We start from the raw sequence: 11576 nt of genomic DNA, 5'->3' as shown, positions 1-11576 counted from the left end.
AAAAAAATCCCAACAAAAATGGCGGCAAAAAAAAATGGCGGCAGCCATAGAGCTGGAGAGAGCAGGAGGCTTGAGTTGCCCCCGGCGATGGAGAAAGCCAAGCTTTCCGCACTCTGCCAGCCCAGGCCTCCACTCAAGGCTATAAAGTTTCAATTATAGAAGATAAATAAATCCCAACAAAAATGGCTGCAGCCACGGAACAAGCAGGAGGCTTGGCTCCGCTCAAGACTACAAAGTTTCAATTATAGAAGATAAATAAATCCCAGATACCAGGGCCTCCGCTTGGGTCACCGGGGGGCGTGGCTGGCCTGAAAATCACCACAGGCCCCTCACCCAGGCTGCCCCAAGCCCCAAGGGAACCCTCACCCTGATCTGGGACACCCTTCAGGGCAAACCAGCTGGCCCCCACCCATGCACCAGGCCTCTATCCTATCTAATAAAAGAGTAATATGCAAATTGACCATTACTCCAACACACAAAATGGCTGCCACCATGTGGTCAAAGATGACTGCCCCCATGTGGACACAAGATGGCCACCACAAGATGGCCAGCAGGGGAGAGCAGTTGGGAGGGACCAGGCCTGCAAGGGAGGGCAGTTGGGGGCGATCAAGCCTGCAGGGGAGAGCAGTTAGGGGTGACCAGGCCAGCAGAGGAGGGAAGTTGGGGGTGACTGGGCCTGCAGGGAAGGGCAGTTGGGGGGGACCCAGACCTGCAGGGGAGAGCAGTCGGGGGAGACCAGGCCTGCAGGGGAGGGCAGTTAGGGGCAAATAGGCTGGCAGGGGAGCAGTTAGGCATCAATCAGGCTGACAGAGGAGTGGTTAGGGGGAGATCTGGCTGGCAGGCAGAAGCGGTTAGGGGCAATCAGGAAGGCAGGCAGGCGAGCAGTTGGAAGCCAGCAGTCCTGGATTGTGAGAGGGATGTCCGACTTCCCGTTTAGGCCCGATCCTACCAGACATCCCTCGAGGGGTCCCAGATTGAAGAGGGTGCAGGCTGGGCTGAGGGACATGCCCTGCCCCCCCTCCCCCGTGCATGAATTTCATGCACCAGGCCTCTAGCATGTATGTATGTATGTGTGTATACACACACACACACACACACACACACACACGCATACTAAGTGGCCAGATTATTATTTGTTCAGAGATCATAATAATCTGGCCACTCAGTGTGTATATATATACACTAGAGGCCTGGTGCATGGAAATTCATGCACTCAGGGTGGTCCCTCAGCCCAGCCTGCGCCCTCTCGCAGTCTGAGACCCCTTGGGGGGATGTCCACTTGCCGAGGAGGCGGGAGAGGCTCCTGCCACCGCCACTGCACTCACAGCTGTCAGCCCAGCTGTGGCCGAGCGGAGCTCCCCCGTGGGAGCACACTGACCACCAGGGGCAGCTCCCGCGTTGAGTGTCTGCCCCTGGTGGTCAGTGCATGTCATAGTGACCGGTTTATTCCCGGTCATTCTGCCGTTAGGGTCAATTTGCATATTACCCTTTTATTATATAGGATATATTAAAAAAAAAACTTTTTTAAAAAAAGAGAGGGCCCTGGCCAGTTTGGCTCAGTGGATAGAGTGTCAGCATGAGGACTCAAGGGTCCCGGGTTCTATTACCAGTCAGGGCACAGGCCCGGGTTGCAGGCTCCATCCCCAATGGGGGGCGTGCAGGAGGCAGCCAATCAGTGCTTCTCTCTCACCATTGACGTTTCTCTCTCACTCCTCCCTTTCTCTCTGCGATCAATAAACATATTTAAAAGGAGAGCGGGGGAGGGGCATGACGCAAACACCGAAAAGCACAAGGCGGCTCGCCCAGCTCTGCTTAAAGTGACCGCGTGGCAGAAGCCGCCCTCGGAGAGCAGGCCCGCGGGCACGTTCCCATCGGGACCTCCCGGACCCCGCCGCCTGGTGGTTACAGGTCGGATGCGAGTCACCTTGCACCCAGGGCTTGGCCGCCTCGCACAGCTTCAGCAGGCTGTCCACGCGGCCTCGCTCCTCCAGCAGGAACTGCAGCTCCTCCCACCTGTAGTCCAGCACTTTCTTCATGTCGTGCTTCTTCTCCTGCGGCGAGAGGCTTTTTCTCTCTGGCCAAAAAAAAAAAAAAAAAAAAAAAAAGTTACCCAATAGAACAAATCCTTCTCCATGGCAACCGTTTCTTCCCTCTTCCAGGATGCACTGCACGCTCAGGGCCGAGAGCCCAGCCCCTCCATCCGGCGCTGTGCTCAGCAGCGTGGGACGGGCCGGTGAGCACCGGGACTTGGTCACGGTTTGATCACTTTCCTGTTCTATTTTCCCAAGGAGTAGACACCACATGACACAAAATGCCACGTCTGATTCCGCGCGGAATCCCACTGCTCTCCATGAGAGTCCTGGGACCACTGACAAGACCCTGTGGGGTACGGACATTCCAGGGGGCCACCTATCAAGGTTCATTTTCTGCCGTCGGTGGGGACCGGGTAGCCTTGTGGGGCAAGGCCTGGCCTACGGAAATGCACGCTCAAGTCCTCAGGATGATGGGCATCCGTCTGGCAAGCTACTCTCCCAACGGTGGAGGGTTTTTTAGAAAGTTCTTTTCAATGTAGCTCCCATTTTCTTAGAACGTTGGGATTGTTTCAAAAATAATAATAAATAAATTCATCAATCTTTTGGGTTTTTTTTCCAAAAAAGAAAAGAAGAGAAAAGAAACCGTCTTGTCACTCTCGCGGCAAAAAGAGCCCCTCAAAGACCAGCCTCTGGGAACCCCGTGAGCGCGCCCCCGTCGCCCTCAGCAGCTGGTGCCCGCACTCACTCAGCTCCCAGATGTCCAGAAACCGCGCCCCGTGGCTCCTGATCAGCTCCAGCTGCGCCACCGGCAAGGCGCCGCTCAGCAGGTCCGCGGCCACCTTGGTGAAGACCGAGTCGGCCGTTGCCATCAGCTTCTTGCCGTCCTCCGTGATGTGCGCCAGGACCTTCTCGTCGGTGCCTGCCCAGGTGGAGAACTGAGTCTAAACCCCGTGGGGCCCCCTTTCTGCCCGGGTCCCCCCATCCCCACCAAGCGGAGGGCTCCCGGGACCTCCCCGCCGCCCGGCCCCAACGCCCAGGCAGCACGAGTGGGGGTCACACTCAGGAGGGCAGGTCTGAAACGCACTCCACGCACCAAGGTCTCCGGTTCCATCCCCGGTCAGGGCACATGCCTGGGTCTCAGGCTCGATCCCCAGTGGGGGCGTGTAGAAGGCAGCCAATCGATGTTGCCCTCTCATATTGATGTCTCTCTCCCTCCCTCTCCCTTCCGTTCTCTCTCAAGTCAATGAAAACATATATATTTTTTTAAGTGAAGGTCTATTGCGCTGGCTGGAGTGGCTCAGTGGTTAGACTAGAGCCGTGGTCAGCAAACAACGGCTCGCAAGCCACATGCGGCTCTTTGGCCCCTTGAGTGTTCTAAAGCCACTTCTTCAAAACAGACTCGCCCAGGCCGAAAACCGACTTCTGCGCATGGGCCACGAAGTTTCAATCACACTGTATGTGTGCGCCCGCACATGGTATTTTGTGGAAGAGCCACACTCAAGGGGCCAGAGAGCCACATGTGGCTCGCGAGCCGTGGTTTGCCGACCACTGGCCTAGAGTGTCAGCCCCGTGGACCACAGCAGCTCAGGTTTGATTTCTGGTCAAGGGCATGTACCTGGATTGCAGGTTCAATCTCTGGCCCAGGACCCTGGGAGGCAACCAATCGATGTGTCTCTCTCACATCATGTTCCTCTCTCTCCTCTCCCCTCGCTCCCTTTACTCTCTCCAAAAATCAATGGAAAAGTATCCTCGGGTGAAGATTCTCAAAAAGAAAAAAAAAAGCAAGAAAAAGGGGACCTTCAGGGGGACTTTGCTTCCAGGCCAGCAGGGAGGACACAGCAGCTGAGCCCAGCCCTGCGCCAGGGACGGGCCCTCAGGTGTCCTCACCCACAGACAGGGCCCCCGCCCTTGCTGGGCCCTCCAGCCAATCGGCTTCCTCGCCGGACATCCGCCCGCCCTCCCCGCGTCAGGTCCAGCGCCCACCCCGCCGCAGGTCCGCGGGACGCGAGTGGACACCCGAGGACGCACCGTAGAGCTTGAAGAGATGCGTGACGTCTGGCCCCGTGAGCAGGTACCGCAGCACCTCCGCCAGGTCGTCCACGGCCTCGCCGCGGCGCCGGGGCCAGGACTTGGTGACCACAGCGGACACGAGGGTCCCGAACCGCCGCAGGTCGCTGTGGGAGAGGCCCTCCAGGATGCTGACCTGCGACTAACGGGAAGGAGGAGGGGACGGGAGTTCAGGAAGGCACCCGTGTTTTTAGTTGGCTTGTTTCTGAATGACAGTTATCACCCCATCGGCTTCAGAAATCGTTTGTGACTCGTCTTCCGGGCGTCAAACAAAATGCTTCCCTTTTCTTAGGGACTTGGCTTCGCTGTGAATGTGTCCTTGAGCGGTGACCCCGGAGACAGGGAGAGGGGGACCCACAGACAGGCCCACCGCCGCGCCCCGCCCCGCTCCCGCCGCCTGCGCTCCGCCTGCGCTGTCCTGTCCTGTCGTGAGAAGCACCGCACGGAGCCGCAGTCGTCAGGGCACCCGCACTTAACATCCCCGACCCGCTTCTGGCCGCGGCCGCCCCCTCCTCCCCCCGCCCCCCCGGCACACACGCCTGCACTTTAGGCCTCTTTCTGCTTCCCCATCAGGACACGAAATGCTTTCCTTCTTTAGCTGCAATGTTTTTACCAAAAGTTTCAGTAGTTAGGGGAGAGAGAGAGAGAGAGTTTACAACAGATACTTTTTGGTATTTAAAAGGATAAAAGGAAAAAAAAAAAGGATACAAGGGCCCTGGCCCGTGTGCTCAATGGTTAGAGCGTCAGCCTGCACACCAGAGGGTCTCGGGTTCGACTCCCAGTCAAGGGCACGTAACTGGGTCGCAGGTTCCATCCCGGCCCCAGTCAAGGTGTGCGCAGGAGGCAACCAATCGATGTCTCTCTCTCATCGATGTGTCTCTATCTTCTCTCTCTCTCCCTCTACTTTCCCTCCCGCCTCCCTCCCTCTCTTCCATTCTCTCTAAAATCAACGGGAAAAGATCGTCAGGTGCGGATTAAATAAACTAACAAGAGGATGAAAGAAAGCCTTTTCCAGTGACTTGTAAAAAGGATTAAGCGCCAAATGGGATTTCTCCCGGGAGGAAATGTGTGTTGAACATAAAAAACACGTAACGTAACACATCGTCTCAATAGAAAGAAGTCACACGATCGTCTCCACAGGCTGAGGAAAGCACTGGGCACAACCCCAGTCCTTTCCTGAAGAACCCCCAGGGCCGGAGGCACTCCCTCCGGGAAGGGCCTGTGGCCTCCGGCCCAGCTGACCCCCCTCAAGGAGAGAGAAACAAGACGAGGGCCCCTCGACTCCACGCAACTCGGCTGGAGCTGCTGCCGCGCAGTCAGCAAGGACGGGCGTGAGAGACGCCAGCTTGGAAGGAAGAAAATCCATTCACAGGTGACATGAGCTTCTTACAGAGAACCCCAAAGAACACCCACACGCACACACATGCACGTGCATGCCTACACACACATATGCCTGCACACACATATGCCTACATGTCTACAACACACTCACACCTGCATGCCTACATGTATGTGCATATCTACACATGCCTACACATTCCTCCGTGTGTGCACATGGCCACACACACCCACATGCCTACGTGTGCGCATGTCTACACATAGCTGCACATGCCTATACGTGTGTGTGTATGCCTACACAAGTGCGCATGCCTACACACACACAGCTACATGCACGTGCACAGGCACCCACGCATACAAAGGAGGCTTCCCCTGAGAGGCATGGGGCAGACTACCTCCCTATTTTGCAGAAAAAGCCCCTAAGCCAGGCGTCCTCACACTAAGGCCCGAGGGCCACATGCGGGTGTTTTTGCCTTTTTTTAACTTCAGAATAAGATACGTGCAGTGTGCATAGGAATTTGTTCACAGTTTTTTTAAACTGTAGTCCGGCCCTCCCACGGGCTGAGGGACCGTGAACTGGCCCCGTTTAAAAAGGCTGAGGCCCCCTGGCCTAAGTGGATGGGTAGGTCACTTTCTTCCATTAGCGTGTTGTCAATCTTTGGCGACTCTCGCTGCGCAGGTGCGGTGTCGGGGACAGCACACCCCAGGAGCGGGGACTTCGCGGGGACCTTCAGGGGCCCTGGGGACACCGCCGGACTCGAGGTCACACGTGCGCGGCTGAGTTGGCCACACATCACAGCGGCGCGCTGCGGCCATCTGAGCGGCATCTCCAGGAGCTGGTCCAGGTCCCGGGTTCCAGAACCGGCCCTGCCCCGGCTCAGAGGCAGCGGGCCCTGGCCAGCCCTTCCCGCCGACGTCCCCGCCGACCTCGGAGGCAGCGGGACCCGAATGCGCCCGGTGCGCCTGCTCACCTGGCAGGCCGAGCTGACGGCCTCGATGACGCAGTTCTCGAAGCACCTGGACACGCTGTCGTCGGCGCCCGCGGCCGCCCAGTCCGTGCTGCAGTAGGCGGCGATCTGCCTGCGCGGCGACTCCTGCGGGGCGCAGGGGCGGGGCTGGGGCGCACTCCGAGCCCGGGGACACCGATACCCCGTGGTTCTCACTTTCCCGCTCTCCTACCCGTTCCCCTCTGACGGGACCTCCCTCCCGCCCCACACTCGGCCCGTCCTCACTGCCCCCCCGCGCCAGACCAACAGCAAGACCACATGCAGGCGCCACGCCGGCTCGGCAGAGGAGGCGCCTGCGCTGCAGTTTGCAGCAAAGGGTGAGTTTTGCCCGGCCGGCAGGGCTCAGTGGCTGAGCGGCGACCTATGAACCAGGAGGTCAGGGGTCGATCCCTGGTCAGGGCCCAGGCCCAGGTTGTGGGCTGGATCCCCAATGAGGGGCGTGCGCGAGGCAACCAGTCGATGTGTCCCTCTCACATCATATATCTCTCTCTCCACCCCCCCCCCCCCCCCCGGCTTCCACTCTCTGAAAACCAATGAAAAAACGTCCTCGGTGAGGAGTAACAGCAACAGCAAAATCCACCTCGAACTTCCGAGAGCCGTGGAACTGAACTACACAATGAGCAGGTCCATGTCTCCCCACCCCCTGCCCCCCCTCACCGGGTTTAACAGGCGCCTGTCACCACCGGCCACTCGGGGGCCTACATGTGCCTGGGGTTCCCCTGGTGGCAACCCCTGCCCCCAGTCGTTCTCTGGAATTCCATCCGGGCCCCCAGCGAGGCTGCACCGGGAGCAGCGACGTGGCGGGCATGGGTGTCGGGTCTCCCGACCTGCCTTTGCCCAAGAAGCATGGCGCCGGCCCGGTACCTGCTTGAGCCGCCCCGCCAGGTCCCCCAGCAAGGACGCCTTCCAGCCGTGCTCCTCGGGGAAGGGGATCTCCACCAGCCGCCGCCACACCTGCAGGCACAGGTCAGGGACAGGGGAGCACCGCTACCGTCTCCCAACGGCTGTGGGGACGCGGGCGCTGCCCTGCTGGGACGGGGAGGGGGGGTCACCTGCGGGGGACCCAGCTGCTGTCCCTGGGCACCGTGGGCGGCGGGCAGGGCAGCCACCTCCGCCCTGGAACACGAAGGCCTGGGAGCCACACGGCCCTTCGCGTGCAACTGGCTGTGGCTCGGGAAGAACCCCCTCAATGTTTTGTTCTGAAAAACGTTAGGTTCCCGCCCGCCGTGGGCTCAGGGCTGAGCGGCAACCTGTGAACCAGGAGGTCCCGGTTCGATTCCCGGTCAGGGCACAGGCCCGGTTGCGAGCTCGAAGCATCGTGTGGCGTGCAGGAGGCAGCCGACCCGTGATCCTCTCTCATCATGGATGTTACTCTCTCCCTCTCCCTTCCTCTTGGAAATCAATGAAAATATGTTTAAAAAACCGAAAATAAAAAATAAAAACCCAAAGGGGAGTGGCAAAAGCTTCCCCAGCAGGTGCCCTGCTCAGCCTGGCGGAGCCCCTGCCCGCAGGCCCGAGGTGGTACCGTGAGCCCGAGGCCCAACCCAACGGCCGCCCTCCCCGTGGCCGCCCCGCCCCCGCCCTCCCGTGGCCAACGGGCCCCCCGTCCTCTGCTGCGGCCGTGATTCTATTCCACGCCTGCTGCCCTGGAAACCCCACCGCCCACCCTGGGGCTCAGGTCTCTCTCCCTTCAGATGCCATTCGGCCCAGCCTCCCTTCAAGCAGCGCCTGCGCGCACCCTTTCCTTCCACGTCCAACGTCATCAACGTCATTCATAACCTCAGCCCTGAGTCAGACCCCAGTGCCCAGCCCCGCCCCAGAGCGCCTCCCCACAAGGGCTGCCCCTGCAGGGCTCCGGCCGGCGGCCTGACCGGCTCTGGCCTTGCAGATCCCGCTGGGGGTGGGGCCCAAGGCCCGGGCCCAGGACAGACCCCCATCGAGGTCCCCCAGGACAGCCACCCACCGGGGTCCCCCAGGACGGACACCCGCCGAGGTCCCCCAGGACGGACACCCGCCGAGGTCCCCCAGGACAGCCACCCACCGGGGTCCCCCAGGACGGACACCCGCCGAGGCCCGGTGCTGGGTCGCCAGCTCACCTGGATCTCCTGGCTGTAGGTAAACCTGACGGATGCCGCATAGGAGCTGCTGAACATGCTCTGCTTGAAGGTCCCCGCGAGCCACGCCCTCGTGGTGCTCAGGGCTCCCTGGACCACGTCCCCCACGGCGGCCCTGGTCCCCGTGTCGCTGCCCTGCGTCTCCGCGGAGTCCTGTTAGCAAAGGGGAGGTGGGGAGGGAGGGGGAGAGAGAGACTCGTCCTGGTCCGGCCTCTGCTGTTGTTAACATTCAAGTGGAGGGGCGTCTGGCTGGCGTGGCTCAGGGGCTGAGCATCAACCGTGAACCAGGAGGTCAGGGTTTGGTTCCCGGTCAGGGCACAGGCCCGGGGTGCGAGCTCGGCCCCCAGTGTGGGGCGTGCAGGAGGCAGCCGGTCCATGATCCTCTCATCGCTGATGTTTCTCTCTCTCTCCCTCTCCCTTCCTCTCTGACGTCAATAAAAATACATATTTTTTTACAGTGTGGGGAAAGAGCTCAGTGGAAAGACGGCCCGTGGACGTGCATCGGGGGTGTCACCTGCCGCCCGGCCCCCTGCTCTGCTCTGTAACTGCCCGTCACCTGACAATCTGCACGGCGACTCCCTCCCTCCACAGGAGCCGGGGCCAAGGGCATGGCTCACACGGCATCCTCCACGCAGAGCCGCGGGGAGCCGCTGGGCCACCCCAAGCCCCGGCGTCGGCCCAGCCCCTGTGAGCGGGGGCACTGGACGCTCCGCGGCCACCAGGGCGTGTCCCACTCACCGCCACCGGTTTCAGCCTGATGACGTGGCAGATGATCTCGGCCGACGAGGCGGGCAGCTCATGAGTCGTCCGGCCATTGGCAAGTCTGCAGACGGCCTCGTGCAGCTTCAGGCACACGGTGAGGTAGGACGGCACCGAGGGCGCCTCGAGGACCCTGCGCAGCAGAGAGTGATGGGAAATCACGGGTCCCGAGTGGAGGCACCTCCTGGGCCCGTGCACAGCGTAACCGCAGGGCAATCCCAGCCATCGCCAACTTGTGACCAAGACAGAAAGCAAACAGCCCGGCCGGCCTGGCTCAGTGGCTGAGTGTCGACCCATGAACCCGGAGGTCGGGGTGCGATTCCCGGTCAGGGCCCGGGCCCGGGGTGCGGGCTCGGTCCCCAGTGTGGGGCCTGCAGGATGTTTCTGTCTCTCCCCCCTCTCCCTTCCTCTCTCAAATCAAGAAAAAATATATTTAAAAACAACAAAAAACCAGGATGATCCCATCAATAACTCCAAAAAGGGGGCTGTGCGTCGGGGTGGGGCCCTCGGATGGTGGCGGCGGCTCCGGGACACCCGGGGGCACCATGCGGCGACGGGCGGCCTGGGCTTCGCCACTTACTGGTCCTGAAACATGTCCAGCAGGTGCAGCAGCATTTTCAGCGTCACGTCCATGTCCTGGGGGCGAAGGGAAGAAACAGCAGCGATGACCCGGCACCGCAGTCTCCGCTGAACGGACCGCCGCCCCGCGAGAACAAAGCCGCGCGCACCCCGTCCTCTGGGTGTGTCTTAAGGTGCTCAGATGCTAAACTTGACCTCCCAGGAATAAAGGTGGGGCTTAGAGTTCTACACTTGTTCCCACCCCCGAAAAGGGAGAGGAAGATGGCCGCCGTGTCCCCATGCATGGGGTGGCGTCCCCCCCGCCTGGCGCAGACATAACCAGGGACGGTGAGGGTTTTACTGAAATGGAAGAACCAGGCAGCCTCCCAGGGCACAGTTTCTCCCTTTAAAAGAAGAATATTTGTCATTGACTTTTACAGAGCAGGGCGGGGGGGGGGGGGGGAGAGAAACATCCATCGGCCGCCTCCTGCACGCCCCCCACTGGGGATCGAGCCTGCAACCCGGGCCTGGGCCCTGACCGGGAGCCGAACCGTGACCTTCTGGTTCATGGGTCGAAGTTCAACCCCTGAGCCATGCCCCCGGGCGCAGTGCACGGTTTGTAAGGAGCCCGTCAGGTTCCCGGGAAGAGGACGCAGGGCTCGGCACGCTCACTGGCCGGGGGCCTCTGCTAAGCGAGCCCTCGGCGCCTGCGCAGGCGACAGACCTCCAGGTTTCTGAGGGAGACGTCCTTGAGCTCCTGCAGCCGGTAGCAGGCGCCCAGCAGACAGTCCAGGACGCGCGCGGGGAAGCGTGCCAGGTAGTCGGTGAACTCCTGCAGGTAGGCGGCCAGGCTGCTCAGCGGCAGCAGGCTGAGCCAGGACCGGAACAGGGCGTCGTCCACCCCCAGCAGGTGCTTCTTGCCCACCATGAACTGGAGCAAGTGCTTCCTGCGGAGGGAGAGCAGGGGCGGGAGAGGGCGCTGAGTGCCACGCACACCTGGAGGGAGCAGCGAGGAGGCGCGGGTTTTAAAAGCAGCCCCGCCCGAGGCGCAGGGGTTGAGTGTCGACCTAGGAACCGGGAGGTTAGGGCTCCGCCCAGGTTGCGGGCTCGATCCCCTTTGGTGGCGTGCAGGAGGCAGCCGATCCAGGATTCTCTCTCATCGTTGATGTTTCTCTCTCTATCTCTCTCTCCCTCCCCCTCTCCCTTCCTCTCTGAAACCAACAAACACACGTGTAAATAAATAAAAATAACGTCGGCGCTCAGCGGTGGACTGAACGGAAGGGACGCACCTTGAAGACACGGTCGGAGCGCCATCGGCCCAGAACCAAGGGAGACCCGCGTGGTTCCCGGACAGGACGACCTGGTCCGCCCCACGGGGACAGGACACAGGAGGAGGCATGGGGGGGGGGGCAGTGAGCGCCTCACAGGGACGGCCTTTCCCTTGGGCGAGGAGCTCGGGGTGTCCTGTGAATGTGCTTAATCCGCGGAGCTGTGCGCGGAAGGCGGGGAGCCTGGGAAGTTCTAGGTTATGCATTTTTACAATAAAAACAGAGAATTCAGCGTGGTTTCCAGCTCCATTGAGGTGGTTGATAGGTAGCATATGCCACTGGGGGGGGGGGGGTGTGATACACCTGCATGTTGCATCGTGTCCGAGGCCCGTCCTCATTCCCTTTTGGTGGCCAGCACGTCTGAGATCCGCC

The 11576-nt window shown here is 60.8% G+C and overlaps 1 protein-coding gene across 1 annotated transcript in view; it reads right to left on the bottom strand.

Moving 5' to 3' along the window:
* Nucleotides 1-11576, bottom strand: part of RNF213 (ring finger protein 213) — an 82012-nt gene that overhangs the window by 55311 nt on the left and 15125 nt on the right. The window contains 9 exon segments of the mRNA XM_054708872.1: nucleotides 1925-2074; nucleotides 2779-2952; nucleotides 4062-4242; nucleotides 6410-6532; nucleotides 7310-7399; nucleotides 8542-8712; nucleotides 9298-9451; nucleotides 9899-9954; nucleotides 10601-10819. Coding sequence (XP_054564847.1) covers nucleotides 1925-2074; nucleotides 2779-2952; nucleotides 4062-4242; nucleotides 6410-6532; nucleotides 7310-7399; nucleotides 8542-8712; nucleotides 9298-9451; nucleotides 9899-9954; nucleotides 10601-10819 — 1318 coding nt within the window.

This window comes from Eptesicus fuscus, chromosome 20 (assembly GCF_027574615.1).
Source record: "Eptesicus fuscus isolate TK198812 chromosome 20, DD_ASM_mEF_20220401, whole genome shotgun sequence".
NCBI classification, from domain to species: Eukaryota; Metazoa; Chordata; class Mammalia; order Chiroptera; family Vespertilionidae; genus Eptesicus; species Eptesicus fuscus.
This window is presented reverse-complemented; position numbering and strand designations above follow the sequence as displayed.